We start from the raw sequence: 17,988 nt of genomic DNA, 5'->3' as shown, positions 1-17,988 counted from the left end.
GAATTCCTTTGCCCCAAATCCTGTCCTTATTCTGAGATCAAAACCACAAACTAGCCATCGGGAAGTCTTTCCTGAGCCTTTTCTTGGACCTCTCATAGCATTTTGCATTTCCCCCTTAGTATTAACTTATTTCTACACTTCACTTAGTTCTACCAAAGACATTGATCAGTGGCAGCACACAGCTGCCCTGGGAATTTGAACTAAGAAATGCTGAGAGACTAGAACAGTTAGCAGAGGGGATGTAGAGAGAGACTCCAAGAGGCCGACTGGTCAAATGAAAAGTCACATTTGTGAGAAATTATGAGGAAATCGAGGAAGCTCTTGGAGTTGCATGGGAGTCAGGAGAGGCTGTGAGCTGGGGCTCTGGAGGCAGACCCGAGTGAGAATCCTGACTCCTCTGCTTCCTGGCTTGAACCTGGGTCAGGTTACCTAGCCTGGAGCCTCAGTGCTCTCATACGCAAAATGGGGATAAGATAATAGCTAATATGCAGCATTCCTATGAGGATTAACTGAAAACCAATGCACCTGGCATATAGTAAGTGTTCAGCATATGTTAGCTATTACACCTAATACTAGTACCATTGTTATTAATAATTATTTTCATTAATATTAATGAAGAGAAAGATGCATAGAGAAATGAGAGCCCTGTGAAATGCTGCTCCACCTTACCATGAGCAAGACGCTTGTCCCACAGGCTCGGGGCCTGTGTACTTTCTGGGCCTGGGTCCAGCACGAAACCATGTGCTTCTATACAAAAGGCCCTGCTTTTTTGTGTGTGTGTGATGACACAGTGAGCCACTATTTCTTGCAAACAGGAGTCCTTCCCAGACCCGTCTCCTCCTATCTGGAATAAGCGCCTCACCACCCCAAACAATGCTTTGACTACTTCTGTATCCTGAGTAGGCCTTGAACGCATCTTGTCCTCAGTGTTTGATGAGTGAATGAATGAGTGACTGAATAGATTCCAAGTTATCTCTAGGCAAGGTCTGGGCTGTTTTTAGGGGACTCAGAGTCCATCGGGTACAGGATTAGGGGAGAGTCATTCCCAGGCTCAGGGCCCTGTCCCTTAAAGCAGGAAAGAAGGAAGGCCAGGACTAGGATTGCTTTGAGGACGATGTGGCAGGGTCTCTTCCCTGAGCTCCAGTCTTGTCCACTTGTTGCTAGGGCCTCATTCTACCTTCTCTCACTCCCTGTGTTCCCAGGAAGAGAGCAGCCCTGAGGGGAGAGACCCACTGGGCCAGGCTGCCAGCCTGCTGCACATCTCAAGGCTTCGCTTTCCAGGCCTGTCCCCCTCCCCTGTCCAGTCTCATCCCTTCCACTCCTCCTCCCATACCCCAAACCCCAGTCACACCCACATATGTTCAGATTCTGATATTCACTGAGTTCTTTCTTAACTGTTTCAAACATGCTATTCCTTCTCTGTCAGATGCCCTTCTCGGCCTTCACCACCAGAGAAAAACTCCTACTCATCATTTAAAATCCAGCTCAGACACGAGTCACTGCTGGAACCTTCCCTGGATCTCCCAAGCAGGATTAAATGGTATTGCTGTATGCTTCCACAGCACAGTGGGGATGTTTATGAGCCCTAACCTCATTGCTTCAAATATCTGTGGACTTGTCTGTCTTTCCGTGAGAAGGTCTCAGGGACAGGAATGAGGTCCTATTCATCCTTGTGTCTCCATGCTGAACAAATTGGCACACAGTAAGCGTTCACCAAGTGTTTGTTGACTGACTTTATGAATGTATGGATGAATTAATTAGCAGGTTCTTCCAGCTCTGGTATCCTGCTGTTTTCTCTTCTTCTCTGACTGTCTTGGGCATTTCTTCACTAAGAGCCTTCCACAGTCCCATGACTGTTACTCTCAATGGCCCCACTACCCACCTCAAGCAATGTCTGGTGTCCATAGTGCTGGACATTGCATGGTTAGGATCTGGAGCATCTCCAGTCTAGATTTAGGGGTTGGATACTGAGAGGGGACCGCAGGAGATTGAGGACAGCAGTGGAGAAGGTTGGGGACTTGATTTTGTCTTCATCAGCCATGTGGGACCTGATGGGTGGGTTCAGCCTCTGCCTGGGCCGCTGGGCATAGCTGCTGCTTGCCTGTCCTCCTACCTCCTTGGGCCCATGGCTGAGCGGCTGGCAGAGGCAGCGCTGGGCCAGCCCGAGCAGACAGCTTTGCACGATTGCTGGCTCCAGGCCTCCCAGCCCAGCTTGTAGCTCCCCCCAGAGTGGCGGGATTGATTGGCTGCAGCCGGAATGGGCACCAGTCTCCGTGGCTTGGACAGAAACGGGGCCATCTGTTACACCTCTAGTTAAAAGTACATAAAGTTGAGCATTTGTGCGCTGACAATACCACCCCTGACACCCTCCACGCGGCACAGCGCTCCGGCTCCTTGGCAGGCTTGCGCTCCGCGACAGGCCGGCACAGCTACGCCTACACGCAGACTCGGTTGGCACCACCGCAGGCACTATGGCTCCACCCTCCGGTGGGGCCTGGCGCAGCTGGGCTGGGCTGGGCCAGGCTGGGCCAAGCTGAGTCCAGTCTAGAATCCCAGATCCCACTTGCATCAGAGGGTGGAAGAGATAATGGGGGATATGGGGCAGAGGTATGCTGCTGGGGGATCCCACCCCAGCTCGGGGTGCCTGGGCTGCAGACAATATGAGACTTCAGGCTCTGATTTGAGAGATCCAGCTGTTCACACCAGTCCTGGTGGGGGGGGGTGGAGGTGGGGGGGGGTGGAGGTGGGGGGTGGGGGGAAGAAGTGGGGGGTGGGGGTGAAGGTGGGGGTAGGGGTGGGGGGAGACTGTAGGTGGTCCCAGGCTGGCTCTGCACTTGGGCCAGGCCTTAGGTTATTTGGAACAAGCCAATTCAAAGAGTCCATCTTGTTACCTAATAAACTCATGTAGCTTGAGTTCAGAATCCCCAGAATCTTACAACTACTGAGGGTACAGCTCTGGACAAGGCTGAACTCTGGACTCTGGCTTCAGGGTTCTAAGCTTAGACTTTGGTTGTTTCTGGGCTCCAAGTTGTAGATCCTGACTTCTGAACCCTAATTTCTAATCTCTGGCTCTGGACCTAGATAACCAAAAGGCCTCCCACTAACATCTTTTCTCACTTATCTTCCTCTGGAGATGTTCCAGCCAGGCCAGCCTGCCTGGTCCCTAAAACTTTTGTAAGCATTCCTGCCTCTGTGCATTTGCTTGTGCTGCAACCCCAACTCCAATCTGGAATATTCTATTTCTTTCCTCCAACTACTCAAACCTACTTGTCCTTCAAGGCCTAGCTCCAGTTCCAGCTCTGCCCAGGCAGACTTCTCTGGCTATGGGACCCTTCCCTAGAGAAGGGTCCCCCACCTGAATGGTATCCAGGAATCTTGTCCAACAGGAGACTCAAGTTCCTTCTGCACAGGCTGAACCTGTACTGGCCCTTGATTTACCTACGTACTAGCACAGGGCTAGGCACACAATGTGGGGATTGGAGAGGGGTCCCTATAAGTGTCTGCTTCAGCTCAGTTTAGCTGAGAGGAAGAGGGACAACGACTTCAGAGGTGGTACGGGCTCCCCCAGAAGCCTCCCTAGGGATTCTGTTGGTCACAGTACAGCAAGCAGATGGCCAGATAGACAGCTCTCAGACATTAATTTACTCATGTGTTTGCTCAACACACATTTACTAAACACCTGCGATGTGCCTAGTCCTCTGCCAGGCCTGGAACAGGGAAAAATAGTAAAAACATGAGATTAGTTACAGTTCCTGCCCTCGAAAAGCTTACCCATCAGGAAAGGTCATGAGACAGGTCCACGAATAATAACTATAATGCAACAAACCCACCCAAATCAGCAGTCTATTGTTGTCTTTCACAGCAATAGACTCCCAAAGCTGGAAAAGTTCCCAAAAAGAGACTGTGATAGCCCATCCTCAGCAGAAACACGTTTATATACATCACACAAGACAATGTGGGTGACGCTCTTAGCACAGGGCTTGGCACAAAGTGAGTGATAATGAAATGAGTATGATGATGATGGTGGTAAGACTGTGATTTATTATCCTTCTCAGCAGATTCTGTGTTCTGCCTGTACACTGCACGTGTTGAGGAGCTCACTCCCCAACAAGGCAGCTCATTCCATTGTTTACACTTCTCCCTGTGAGGAAGTTATTTCCAAGGATGAGCTGAAATCAGCATCTCTGTTCCAGCTCTACAGTTCACTGGTCCTAATTCCACCCCCATCCCCACTCCCACTCTCAGGAACTCTCAAGCGGAGCTGGGACTAGGGTGAGGCAAGTGTAAGGCACAAAATTTAGAAATCACACATGACTCTAAGAGTAAGTACGTCCAGACACTACCCTTTCCCCACCCTGGTTCCAGCCCTGTCACACAGTAAGTTTACACCCTCCTCCCCCAACCAAACCCTGGGTGGGAGCCATCAAATCTCTCTAGCACCATAGGTCTCTGAGGACATTTGCATCAGCAGCCTACAGGATGTGGGGTGGACTGGCACAGCCCCCCTATCCCCCAGTGATGGGTGATGGGGGCACAGGAGGGCTTGTCAGTTTTAACCAGAGTACTCACCTGTCCATTTTCCCTCTCCCACACAACTGCTCCTGCCTGGCATGGGTTCCCTACTTTCCTCCCCATTCAATACTGGTACAAACAGTCTGAGGCTGGTGTGCTCAGACGGAGGCCCTGAAGGACACTGAGAAGTGAGCCTGGATCCGGAAATTCACATGACTTTTTCCTTCTTATGGGTGTCCCCAAGTACTTTGGTGTATTTGGGGGGAGGGGACTTGTAGGCCATGGAAAACCCTGGAGGATGGGAGCCAGGGAGCGGGAGAGCTAGGAAAGGGTACAACTGGAATGAGACTTGAGCCTGCAGAGACCCTCTGGGCTCTGCTCAAACTGGGTTGTACTCTGTCCCTTCCCCTGCCTTGGCTGTGTTGCCTGGAACCACTCCTGCCATCTCCTTGTTTCTCTCTGGCCTTCATCCACCGTTCCTGACAACTTAGTTTTTTCTTTCCCGTTTACAAAGCTCATCCACCCCACAGCCTCTTCAGCCTCCCAGGAGCCCTGCGAGGAAAGTGGCGATTGAATTCTCCTCCCCATTTTCTTTCTTTTTTTTAAATTTTTTATTAATTAAAAAAAAATTACGAAAAGGAAACACAAACATTCCCAACATCTTCCCCATTTTCAAAGGCCCACAGGGGCTAGAGAGACGGCTGGGGTTTGAACCTGGCTCTTCTGAGCCGGCTCCTAGGCTGGGGCCCCAAGAGTGTTTAATGTTCGCTAGGATGGGCGCCGGAGTGAGACGTACAGACAGACAAGAAGGCGCCGAGCGCGCAGGGTGGGCGCCCTACCTGCGCGGACCGGGACCTGCGTTTCCCCTGACCCGCCAGCAGCAGGCGCTGTGGCCGAGAAGCCCTCAGTACCGGAGCATTAATTTAAGAAGAGCTCACACTAACATCCCTGGCTGTGTGAAAACAGCGTTTTATTAAATGCTTCACATAGATTTGGTATAATAAAGATGAATATATTATATTCTTTGCCTCCCCCAGAGTGAGACAATAATAAGAAAGAAAAAAAAACCCAATAAAGTGAAACATAAATACAGTGTAATGGGACTTGTGGAGAGGGACGCGTGGCCTGTCGGTGCTGTCACCGGGCGACCCCGCGGCCGGGGATCCTGGCGGAATCGCCGGGGAGAACTCCAGCCCTGCTCTGCCAGACCAGAGGTTCCCAGGCCTGCGTTTTCAACACGCCGAGCTCCTCTTCCTCCCCACCCCCCACCCCCCACCCCCCACCCCCCAGCCAGGCCCATCTTGCAGCTAGACAGACTCAACTCAGAGAGGCCTCCCAGAAAAGGGAGAAAGAATAGAGCAGGGAGCTGTCTGGGCCAGGCTTCTGCTTCCAGGCAGGGCCCAGTGGCTGCTGCCCCAGGTTCCAACTCCTCCTCAGTCCAAGACTGCCAGGAATGTCCGTCCCACAGGACAGACAGACTTGTGAGACGACAGACTCGAAGGAGGAAAGATTGGGAAACAATGGTTTCTACCTTGGCCCTGTGGCCCCCTCCTCCCCAGGCTCCAGGGAAAGTTGCCCTCACTACTCCCCCCCCCCCCGGCCCCCGCCTTTCCAGGGGTTCTCCCATAACATGCCCGAAGCCCCTCCTTGGGTCTTACTTCCATCCGTCTCTGGGCGCCGCCAAAATCGTTTACCTGAAATGTAGAACTTCAGTTTTCCCAACGTGGAATTAGAGGAGGACTTGGAGAGTCAGTCCAACCCTCCCGGCACAGGTCATCGTCGGCTCTGCCACAGCTCAATTTACCAAAAGCGAGGCTGCGTGGCTTAAACGCAGGAGCACCTTCAAACAGGATCTTGGTTCGAGCCTCACCTGTGAACTAATCTTAACCTGTTTCCTCTTCACAGAATGGAAACGTGATAAGGATTGATGAGATGGTTTCTAATGCCCGCACCCCGTCAGCTGTAAAAAAATAAAAAGGAAAAAAAGAAAATGAAAAAGAAAAGCAGCCATCGGCTGATTCTAAATATTTGTTAAAATAAGTGACTATTAGAGTTTTCCCGAATCTCACTTCCTTCTCAGCTCCCAACACAGGCAACTCCCTTTCCCAAACGAAAGAAAAGGTGTAGTTTCCCTTTACTCTCTCTGAACCTCCTGCCTTTTGCCCCCGTCAAGATTCAGAGAGGGTAAGATACTTACCCAAGATCACAGTTGTCTGCCATGGAGCCATCTGAGGCCCAGGTGCCAACAGCCCCACCTCATCTGCCTGTACGGAGACCTCCAGCCGGCTGTGCTGCAGCCTCGCAGAAGTCGTCGGAGATTTGGCCGTGAGCTCAGGCCCCTGGCAGAGGCCTGGCGACGAGAACTAGCCCAGGCCTCCCCGGCGGCCAGGGACTGCGGCTGCACCACACCGACTGGAAACTCGTACGGTGACAAAAATGAATGAGAAGGAAATGTATTGGGGCCAAGGAAAGAGGAAGAGGAGGAGATAGCAGAAGGAGGAAGATTCCCAAAGAGAGCTGCTGGGGGCAGGCAAGGGAGCGGGAGAGGCGGGAGTTGCCCTCCCCATGATTCGGGGTCTGGCTGCGCGGGACACGCGATGCAGATAGGGCGGGAGGCCTTATCATCTGCCCGGGTCCCGAAGCACCAGCGGGGCTAGTGCGAGGATCTCAAGGCCGAGACGTGCCAATGGGCGGAGGGGGGCTGCAGAGGGAAAGGAGCGGGTAATGGGCAAGGACCGGGTCGACCTAGTGGAAGCGAAGGGGCGTGGGAGGTGCTGGAGGAATCTAGCGTCGATGAATTTGAGGTGGGACGAGTGCGGTCTCTTCAGATCGGGAATCCAGGGACAGGCGAGAAGTAGAGAAACCCAAGGGGAGGTGCTTCAGCTCAAACGAAATAAGGCTGCAGGCACTACACATTTTGCCTGTCTCCCGGACCCAGCCTAGCTCAGCTTGGGTCTACCTTCCCGCGCCCGGGCGAGCGCCGGGGCCCCGGCTCATTCAGCTGCCGTGGCGCAGCGGGGACTGTCTCCGCGCGGGTGCGAGAAAGACCGGGCCAGACACCGGGGAACCTGGTGGGCCGGAATAGGTGGAAGGTCCTGTGGCTTTCCCGGCTTCCCAGACCGCAAGGAAAATCCCGGCCCGGGCGAAGCAGCCCTAGGGACTCCAGGCTCCGAGCGCAGGTCCGAGCCTGCCCTTCCACTTTTCTTAGAGCCGCGCCGCCCACGTTCTCTCCGCAATTGGGCACAGCTGCCGCCTAGTTTCCTCCAGGTCAAACCCCGCGCCCCCTTTTCAGGCCTCGGGCCCGCCGCGTGACCTCTCTTGCCCCGCGTCTTAGGGCATGGCAGCGGCTTCGCTGGTGATGGAGCCCGAGAGGAAAGGCTCTCGGGATTCTGTAGGGGTAGACTCGAGAGTACAGACCGGGAGGGGGGTCTTCTATCCGGGCGCCCTCCTTAAGCGCTTAGTGACCCCCTCCCTTGCACAGGGACGGGAGGGGCGGCGCAGGCGGTGGCGGCGCTAATGCAAGGAGCCCCCGCTCGGCTGCTGAATTATTCACGCGCAGTTTATTACGAGGAACCTGACTCAGGCCTTTCCCGCGCTCGCCGCGCCGGCTGGGCCGCTCCTCGTTCTCCTTCCCCCTCCCGCTTCGGGCCCTCCATCTATCCACCTGCCCTAGCCCAGGCCCGGCAGGCGGATCTGCCGCCTCTTGTCCTTCCGCAGGCAGTGGGACTTCTGTAGAACACCGTTAGTCATTTTCTGAGACCCAGGAGTTATTGGGTCGGCTCAGCTGGGGAGGGGGGAAGAGGGAGAGCCAGGTCTTGGGGCTTTGGAGGAGGCTAGGAGAAGGGAACCCCCATTGCTGGCCCAGGAGTGGACAGGAAAGGTGCAGTCTCTCTCAAGTTCCCCCCGTCCAGCCCCAAAGAGCCATCCCAGGGACCCACCCAGCCCTGCCCCCAGGCTTCAGACCTGCAGATGGGGAGGGGGGACAAAAACTCTTACCCAGACCCCTGCAGCTCATAGTCCAGGCCACTGAGGGAGAGGGTATAGAGGCATCCTGGCTCTCCCTTTGGGCTGGCACCTCTGGCCTCCTGATTGGCTGTTTCCCTTGCCTGGATAATGGTCTTTGCTTCTGCACTTACTAAACGCTCCTGGGTTTTCAAGGCTCAGCTCAAATGCCACCACCTCCACTGGAACAGGGCCAGACTCCCCCCCCACACACACACACTTTGGTTCCTTTACCCTCTTCACAGCCCCCTGGGCTACTGGAAGGAGGATGTGTTTTCCCTGCCACCTCTGCCTAGCCCACCACATCCCATCTTTTGTCAGTTCTTCCTCTCTGTTTCTGAACCCCAAATATGATGTTCATACACCCTCCAGGCAAAATGAATGAACTAACTCCACCCCTGCATCAGGTCACACCACAGCTGTGACCAGAGCCCAGGAAACCCCTCCCCTAATGGTCAAAAGCGTTAAAGAATGAGGGCTCCGTGCCTGTCTGTGCATTTTGGAGTGTGAGCAGCAGAGGTTCCCCACACATCTGCACACAGCTGGCAGAGAAAATGCCCCCGCCCTTCCCTTACACCCTCATCCTTTCTGGGGTGCAGGCTGAGCTCCCTGCTTACTTCTCTGTCTCTTATTTATTTTAGTTTGTTCATTCAACAAATGTTCTGGGGAGTCCTGCTATTTGTCAGACTGGCATCAGGGCATGGAGATTCCCTTCCTCCCCATGTTCACAGCCCAATGGAGGGACAGAAGGGCAGACAGACAGACAAGCCAGCACATTCTTGGCAGTGTGACAGTGACTCCAAGAGGGGCGTGCTAAGGGGCACAGAGGAGCTTTACAGAGCAGGGAAGCCTTCTCTAAGGAAAAGAGTTTGGAGCTGAGCACTAAAGACAGAGCAAGAGGTGCTTGGAGGGGAAGAGACAACCGGGGACTATTACAACCTCAGGATGAGGGGAGCAATGTATAGGACCAGAAGAAAGGGCTGGTTCTGGAGGTGCTGGGTACGGTCACCCAGGTCTTAAGCATTCCCCCAGGAACTTGTCTCTTCTCTCTCCGCCTGTCTGTCATTCTGTGGTCTCTATGCCCCCCTCTCTCCACTTCTAAGGAGTAGTAGATCTCCCATGCAGGGCTGAAATGCCAAGGAAGAGGCTGGTCCACGTGGCCTGGTCTCCCTGTCACTAGGCTCTTTATAGGTGCAGTTCACAAAAGAAGTGTGAAAGGGGGAAGCAAGAAGTATTGCTCTACAAGGGGTCTCCTGGCTCCAGACCCTGCCCCATCTCTCTTTGCCAACACAGGTCCTGAGAGCTGGCCTGGCCAGAGAAAGCCAGGGCAGGTTCATGAGCTGGCTTGGAATCCAGCATTAATTTTGGAGCAGCTGCCTCCCTGCCCCCCAGGCCTGTGGGGAGGCAGCTTCCCTCCCCATCCCCCAATTGGTCTGCTTCTGACCTCAATGTTTTTCTGGATATCGAATCCCTTTGAAAATCCAGTGAGTTATACATTATTGCCCACGGAAAAATTTTACCCACTGGGCTCACACACACAATTTTACATACAATTTCTGGGGTCCGTGGTACTCCCTAAAGCCCATTTAAAGAACCCTTGGGGGATCTTGATCCTGGGGGTCAAGAACCCCAATGGCTTTGGGATTAAAAACAGATTTGAGTCACAAAGATGAGTCTTCAAATCCTGATTATTCCAAAACAGACTGTGTGACTTTGGATGAGTTAACTAACCCCTCTGTGCCTCATTTTCCTTACACATAAAACACAGGTAGTAGCAGTAGCTACCTCTACAAGGTGATGAGTAATAAATGAAACATGGTGCTAAAACTCAGCCTGGAGCCAGACACATGGTAAGGCCTTTTGGTATTTATTGTCAAGGTTGTTGTTGACAGTGGCCCAGGGCAGAATGTAAAATCCAAGGAGGCAGTCTTAGCCCAGTCAGGGTGGCAGGAGTGTAGTCTACACCTGAGTCTACATCCTGGTCACTGAAGAAACCCTCTGAAATCCACACGGAATATCAGAGCAGCAGGTTCTGGCTTCACAAAACAATCGGATCGTTGCTGGGGTTAGAAAGTTAACTTCTTACAAGCAGAACCAGATCCTTGGCTCTGAGGAAAGCTCTGGCCTAAGAGCTATCCTGGGCTTTTACCCTAATTATCTGGGAACTACCAGAACAATCTGGATTGAATCCAATGGAGCCTTGAGGGTTTATATGACTTATTAGGAATAACTCATTTTGCTTGGGTCTACAAGCTTCCCTTATCCTGGCACATCATGTATGCTCTTTCCCTCCTCTTTATCTGGAATATTCTCTAAATTGGGAGAAGGTGGATTTTTGGCAGAATAATCTCTTTCTCTTTCTTTGATGATGGAATAAGACTGGACCCTGCCAGTGTAGGCAGAGCACAGGAATTCTGGAGTCAGGTTCCAGTTGTAGACCCGGTTTTGAAGTTAGGCATTCTCTCTGCAAAACAGACTCCAGGGATGAGCTGCTTTCAACTCAAGAGGAGATGATGCCAGCCCAGCAGACTCAGAGCAAGGGGGACCCCAAATGACTTCCTCACCCCAGCATTGGGTCTCAGGGGCAGGGTGAGACGAAAAGGTTAGAGTCCTGGCAATTGGCAGGATTCCTTCCCACCACCCCACACCCCTCTGATCATGAGTCCCTCCCCTTTTCGAGTCTCAAAATCTCCAAAACTCCTTCTTCGAGGTGGGATAGTCCAGGCCCAACCCGTATCCTTCCACATTACCCAATTGTTTATACTCCAACTGCTCGAAAGAAACTCATTCGACCAATACGTGGCAGGCGCCTGTGCCCCAGGTCTGTGCAGGTTCAGAGAGGACAGAATCACCAGATTGAGGCCCCTGCCCTCAAGAGTCTCACAGTCAGGGGGGAGGAGCTGTTGAGAGGGGCTGCTGAGAGGGGCTCAGACCCGCAAACTCAAAAATATAGCTCCTTGCTCTGCAAAGGAGGCTGATGGCTTTGGGGCTACCAGAGATCCAGAAGATACCAGCTGCACATACACTGGGATCTGTGGGGTGAAAACCATGGGGCTGGGGCAAGATCGGTGGGTCGGTTGGGCTGGTTTCTAAGGTGGCCTGGGTGGGGAGATCAAAGATGCTGTGCTGGACCCCAGACAACAAAACAGCAGGTGGTGCCACGTGCTCCTTGAGTCCCCAGCCATGTGGTGCGCTGAAGCCTGTTTGGCCGAGAAAGGCCAATTAGGCTCAAATAGCAAAGCCACGGTATTGGGCGGCAGTTACAGGCCAAGCAGGGAAGAGGTTTGGCAAAGGAAGAGGTTTCATTCGCAATGGCGAATGAAAGTGAAAGTCATAAAGCAGATGACTGTGGAATGTCCTCTCCACTTTGACATAATGTGGCCCAAGTCTAAAGGTCCAGGGGAACAGCACCCCGGCAGAGGAATTCTATGCTCCCATCCCTTTAAATCCACATTTCCCATGTTCCCGGAAGGCTCCCTGTAAACCTGAACTCCCCAGTCTGGAGGATCTAGCGGGATGAGGATCTAGCAGGGCCTTGACTTGTCCTCAGTGTCCCTGCCTGTGAAGAGTAAAGAGTACCAACAGTAAGAGTGTGGGTTATGGAAGGGGCTTCTCACTCTCCCTCTTTCAGCATAAGGACCTAAGAGTCCCTGTTCCTTGAGAGAGCTCTGCCGCTAGCACGGGTCTGTGTGGCATGTCTCAGGCACGGAATCAGAGGGTGTGGTGTTATGGCAGGAAAGGGCAGGGGGACAAGGCTGAGGTTGGGGTCTTAAGTGCAGGAAGAGAGGGAGAGAGCAGACTCCTCTGGAGTCCCGGAGCTTCCACAGTGTAGGTCCAGCTGCTTGGCACCCCCCTCTGGAGTACCATTGCTAGGTCAGCCTCACCTTGGGGCTCCCAGGGCAATGTGGATGCCTCAGAGACAAGCCTGCCCTGGAGAGAGGTTGGTGGCTCTGAGGGAACTAAGATTCCCCGTTCTTATTATCCCTGCTCTGAGCTCCAATGCCACCCCACCCCCCAAATGCAGGGGAAAGATAAGGAGGGGCTAGAGAGTTCTTCCCAACACTTTCATGCAGGCTGGGACCAGTGCTGGTGTCCCCAAACAAGAATCCTTTTCCCCCCACGTCATCCATTTTACTCCAGAGCTTGGGCCATGAATCCAAACAAGTAACTAAACACAGAGATAAAGAAGACGATCCCTGGTGCACAGAGACCCCCATGCTGAAGGCATCAAGGGAGAGAACATGCTGCCCCCGTTCCACTAGGACAGTTTGACTCCCCTTACTCTCTGTAGTAGGGATGGGGAGGGACCACATCCCAAAGATTTTGTTCTTGCCATCCTTATCTCTGGGTTGTCCCCCACGGCCCTCCCAGCTGACAGCTCTCAGCTTTTCTCCAATCTGAGTGGGCTGCCGGAGCCTGGTCCCCTCACACGAGTTTATAAACAAAGCCAGAGAAAGGGCCCAGGCTGCCCGGACTCGGGGGCAGGAGCTGTGTGTGGGGAGCCACTTTTCCTCTCTTGGCTCCATTCCCCTTCTCCTCCCCTCCTTTCTGCAAGACCAGAAATGGAAAATTAGACGGGCAGAGCCAGCCACCCCATGCAAAAAAAAAAAAAAAAAAAAAAAAAGCCCCTGGGAAGCAAGAGAGTAGAGGGCCTGAGGATACGGCCCCTCTGGGATGCCTCAGAGAAATGAAAGACACAAGTAGGTGTTCAAACATGCAGAAATACCCACAGGTACACATGAATATACACAGGGAGAACCACATCACACACAAATACATGGATTCAAAAACATAAACACCCTCAAATTCCGACGCACACAAAATGCAAGCCTGATACACACGGGGTCCCGGCGGTAGGATCCTCGGGCCTCACCAGAACCCGGGCCTCCTTCGGTGTTCCTGAGAGCGCTGCCCCAGTCGTGGCCGACCCCTCCGGGCCCCCGCCCCGCATCCGGAACAGCTGGAGCCGGCCTGGCGTTGCGCTCGAGCCCGGGGCTGGGCTGGGCGGGGCGGGACTGGCAGCGGAGCCCGGCCCGGGCCCAGCAGAGCGCAGCGGGGAGGCCCCGACTCGGGATGGGTTAGCCCCGACACCCGGCCCAGCTGCCCGTCGGACTCCCGTCATCAGGCGGACGGTGGCCCCAGCCGGCCCGGACAGCCGCGGCCGGAAGAGAGTGAGTGCTGTTGCAGGAGGAGGTAGGGCGGCCGCTTCGCACTCAGGCGGGGAGAAGAGGATCTCAGGGGCGCAAGTAACTTCCCCCTCGGCCTCCGGGCGTGGGGAAGGTTGAGCCTTCCGAATGGCCCCCTCCCAAAGCCCTTGGAGTCCCCCGTCCCGAGTCGCCCCCACAGAACTGCGGAGCCGGCTCAGATCTCCCGCAGGCCAGCCCGGGGGCTGCAGATTCTCTCCCTCCAGGCACAGAACCCAGGGCATTGGGTTCTTGATAGGTCGGCAAAGTCCTCGCTGGGCGCCAGCGGGCCCCACCCGGGCTCCTGGTCTTACCTGGCCCGCGCGGCTGCCGCGTCCCTTCCCAATTGGGGCTCTCGCCACCCTTCTTGGGCTTCAGGACCCGTGGCCGGGCCGGCGCTGCCATCGCAGCCAGGCGGGTAGGAAACGGATGCGCCTGGCGCGCGGCTCACAGTTCGGGGTGGGGGCGGCGGCTTTTCAGCCGCCGGAGGTTCGGGTGCAATAAAGGCGCCGCTAATGTAATTTACAAACAGCTCGGGCCGAGCGCGGCGCGGCGCCCGGACTGACAGGCGCATTAGGCAGGCTAATTCCAGCCGGCTCCTCCTACCCCCGGCCCGCTAATTAATGAGCTTCCCAACTTAGAGCCGCCTGCATTGGACAGACAGAGAGTGAAAGAGAGGGCGAGGAACAGAGAGAGAGAGAGAAGGAGAGAGACGGGGGGGAGCAGAGGAGAGAGAAGAGAGAGGGAGGGAGAGAGAGAGCGAGAGAGAGAGAGAGGGAGAGAGAGAACAGGAGAAAGAGAGAGAACAGAAAGAAGAGAAAGGAGAAAGGGAGAAAGGAAGAAGAGATAGAAGTGCCACTGCAGATAATTGATTACACCTCGATCAAGGCTAACTTGTTAGCAATAGTCAATTGCCCCGTCTCTCCGCCTCCCCTCGCAGTCCGGGATCTGCGCCCTTGCCTCGGCTCTTCCAACTGCTGCCTCCAGGACCAGGGCCAGGAGCCGCTGCGGAGCCACCTGACACCTTTAAATAGCACCGGGGCTGGCGAAACTGGAGCCCCGCGCGGCGCGCCCCGGCTCTGGCCCCGGATTGCTGGAAGCCCCGGCAGTGGTGGCGGCGGCGGCGGCGCCCGCGTCAGCGCCCTCCGGCCGGAGCCCTGCGCTGCTCTGCCCGCCTCAGCCGCCGCGTTAATCTGCCCGGCTCCCAGCCCGCGCCCTGCCCGGCGCGGCCTCCTGTCCGCCCGCCGTCGTCCGGCGCCCGAGCTGCCCGCGGGCTGGGTCCCCGCGGCCGGAGCCGCCCCGGCCGGGCCCCCGAACGAGGCCGAGATGACTTCCAAGGAGGACGGCAAGGCGGCGCCGGGGGAGGAGCGGCGGCGCAGTCCGCTGGACCACCTGCCGCCGCCCGCCAACTCCAACAAGCCGCTGACGCCGTTCAGCATCGAGGACATCCTCAACAAGCCGTCGGTGCGGAGAAGTTACTCGCTGTGCGGGGCGGCGCACCTGCTGGCCGCCGCGGACAAGCACGCGCCGGGCGGCTTGCCCCTGGCGGGCCGTGCGCTGCTCTCGCAGACCTCACCTCTGTGCGCGCTGGAGGAGCTCGCCAGCAAGACCTTTAAGGGGCTGGAGGTCAGCGTCCTGCAAGCAGCCGAAGGTACGGCGCGGCCGCCCTGTTCCCTTGCGCCCAGCATCCAGCGCCCTGTGCCCCTGCCCACCTTCTCCCGCGCCAGCTCCAGAGTCCTCCAGCCTGAGCAGCTGACACTGGGAGTGGGAATGGGTCGGACAGGACCCAAACCCTATTTCCTAAGGACCTCTGGGTAGGCCAGAGTCGGGGTGATGGAGGATTGGGGGTGGCAGGAACCCAAGCTCTTCATTCTGCACGTTTTGCACGGTTCCTTCCTGTTCCCGGTGACCTGGGCGCTCCCAGCTCTGCTCCCAGGGGTGGAGGCTCCAGAGCTTTTTGCTGGGACCTTAGGAATAAGGTAGAGTCGGGGTGACTCGAAAGGAGTAAAGAACCAACATTCACACTACAATTCGGAGGTCCCAGTCTGGCTCCCTCCACCTCTCCGGTCTTTCAAGCCAACTCTTAGGCAGGGAGGGGGCAGAGACCAAAACAATTTGGGGGGGGGGGGGTTCTTCCGTTGGACCAGAGACAGGAGAAGGAGGAACGGGGACCAAAATAAAAAGAAGAAGGGCGCAGCTGCAGAGCGCAGGCCGCGGGATGGGCCCGGGTGTAGTGGGGGTCTTACAAGGGTGGGAGCCTGGGTGGGGACTCCTCTCCCCCGGCACGAGTATATACTGTGGTTTCTTCGTAGGTCGCGACGGGATGACCATCTTCGGGCAGCGGCAGACCCCCAAGAAACGGCGGAAGTCACGCACGGCCTTCACCAACCACCAGATCTACGAGTTGGAGAAGCGCTTCCTCTACCAGAAGTACCTGTCCCCCGCCGACCGCGACCAAATCGCTCAGCAGCTGGGCCTCACCAACGCACAGGTCATCACTTGGTTCCAGAACCGGCGCGCCAAGCTCAAGCGGGACCTGGAGGAGATGAAGGCCGACGTGGAGTCAGCCAAGAAACTGGGCCCCAGCGGGCAGATGGACATCGTGGCGCTGGCCGAACTCGAGCAGAACTCGGAGGCCGCGGGCGGAGGCGGCGGCGGCTGCGGCAGGGCCAAGTCGAGGCCCGGCTCTCCCGCGCTCCCCCCAGGCGCCCCGCAGGCCCCGGGCGCCGGGCCCCTGCAGCTCTCGCCTGCCTCTCCGCTCACGGACCAGCCAGCCAGCAGCCAGGACTGTTCGGAGGACGAGGAAGACGAAGAGATCGATGTGGACGACTGAGGGGCGCCCGGGATCTACCGCCGCCCCGGGCTCCTAGCGCCCGCAAGCCCGCCGCCTCCTGGACCGGACCGCCGAGGGGAGCTGGGACTCCCTCTGCAACTCCCACCTCCTCCCCTGTCCCCGGCCCGGGCTGGGCCCCCGACAGCCTCCTCTTCCCTCTCGAAGCAATAAACCTGGGCTGGCCGGCCGTGCCGGCAGCCGCGAACGGCCTCCGCCGCCCCGAGAGCCCTCGCCGTGCAATTCTGTATGGCTTCTGTATAAATATTTAAACCTGTACAGCGGGTTCCTCCCACCGCAGCCTGATTTTTTTTCCCCCTTTCTTTTATTTTTTAAAATCTCGGAGATTTCGATGTTTTCAAAGCTCTCGGGCTGCCGGGTTTGTTGAGGGTGAGGCAGAACCGAGGGCGGCGAACACTGAACCCCGCGGTCTGGAGGAGGGGACGGCCCCGGCTGTTTTGATTTTTCTCTGCATGTGGCGAATGCACCGGCCTGCTCCCTCCTCGCCTCCCTCGCCCTATTGCAGTTGACTTCTTTTCTTTCCTTCTGCGTTTTTCCCCCGCGTGGGAAGGGGACGAGGTGGGTAGCCGGGTCTAACTTGCAAGTTTCTAATCGATCTTATCTTCCTCACGTGAGAGAAGTCTGCTTTCAATGCCATTTCTGCCTGGCAATGCCCACTAACGCTATTTTTAAGGTTCCCCCCTCGCGGTTTCCTTGGACTTACTGCCGGGGTCCGACTCTTGGGGACAAAGCAGGGCGGGGGAAATCCAATCAACCAACCAACCAACGAAAACGGAACCCAAAGCCCTATAATTATTTTGTACTCTTTTTAGAATTTTTTTGCATGTGACAGAGACAGAGAGGAGGCCGACCCAAGCCCCCGCCCCACCTCCACCGCAGCTCTGGGCCTGACTTGCCGTCTCCAACGCCCCGCTCCTAGCCTGACTCGGCCAGAGCCAAGAGGCCCGGTGAGGGTGGGTCCCCCCTGCTTCTGCCCTGCTCCTGCCTTGCCCTCTTCTCCCTGGACTGTACCCAAGGCCTCTTTCTCCGATAAATAAAGTCTTTGCCATTTTACTAGAACCGGCGGTGACCATGTTTGAACGAGTGGGCCGGATACAGGGAAGCCGCGGCACGCACGGCTTCTCGCCACTGCTGGTCGCAGGCAGCCCGGGCCTTGGAGATTTAGCGGAGTCTCGGTCAGGCCTGAGAGTGAGGGGCGAGGGGCAAGCAGTGGGAGCAGACATTTCTTGCCCAAAGACTCGAGGCAGCCATAAAATGAGAGGAGACGCTGGCTTCGCCAGGTCCGGGTATTTAAAAAAAAAAAAAAAAAAGGCTTGCAATGTTGGGAGAAAATGCATGCGTGCATTGGGAGGTCACGGACACAAAATTAATTTGGGCAGAGATACCGAGAGAGGACCTTCCCCAGCGACTCGTGCGCCCCACCCCCGACCTAAAGGCATT

The 17,988-nt window shown here is 55.9% G+C and overlaps 1 protein-coding gene across 1 annotated transcript; it reads left to right on the top strand.

Moving 5' to 3' along the window:
* Positions 1-15,023: 15,023 nt before the first annotated feature.
* Positions 15,024-17,587, top strand: LBX1 (ladybird homeobox 1). The gene is made up of 2 exons (XM_077124406.1): positions 15,024-15,348; positions 16,010-17,587. The coding sequence occupies exons 1-2, from the start codon at positions 15,024-15,026 to the stop codon at positions 16,528-16,530; spliced, it is 846 nt and encodes a 281-aa protein (XP_076980521.1). The 3' UTR covers positions 16,531-17,587.
* The last annotated feature ends 401 nt before the right edge of the window (positions 17,588-17,988 follow it).

This window comes from Tamandua tetradactyla, chromosome 13 (assembly GCF_023851605.1).
Source record: "Tamandua tetradactyla isolate mTamTet1 chromosome 13, mTamTet1.pri, whole genome shotgun sequence".
NCBI classification, from domain to species: domain Eukaryota; kingdom Metazoa; phylum Chordata; class Mammalia; order Pilosa; family Myrmecophagidae; genus Tamandua; species Tamandua tetradactyla.
The sequence above is the reverse complement of the archived record's forward strand: the minus strand, read 5'-3'. Positions and strand labels throughout refer to the sequence as shown.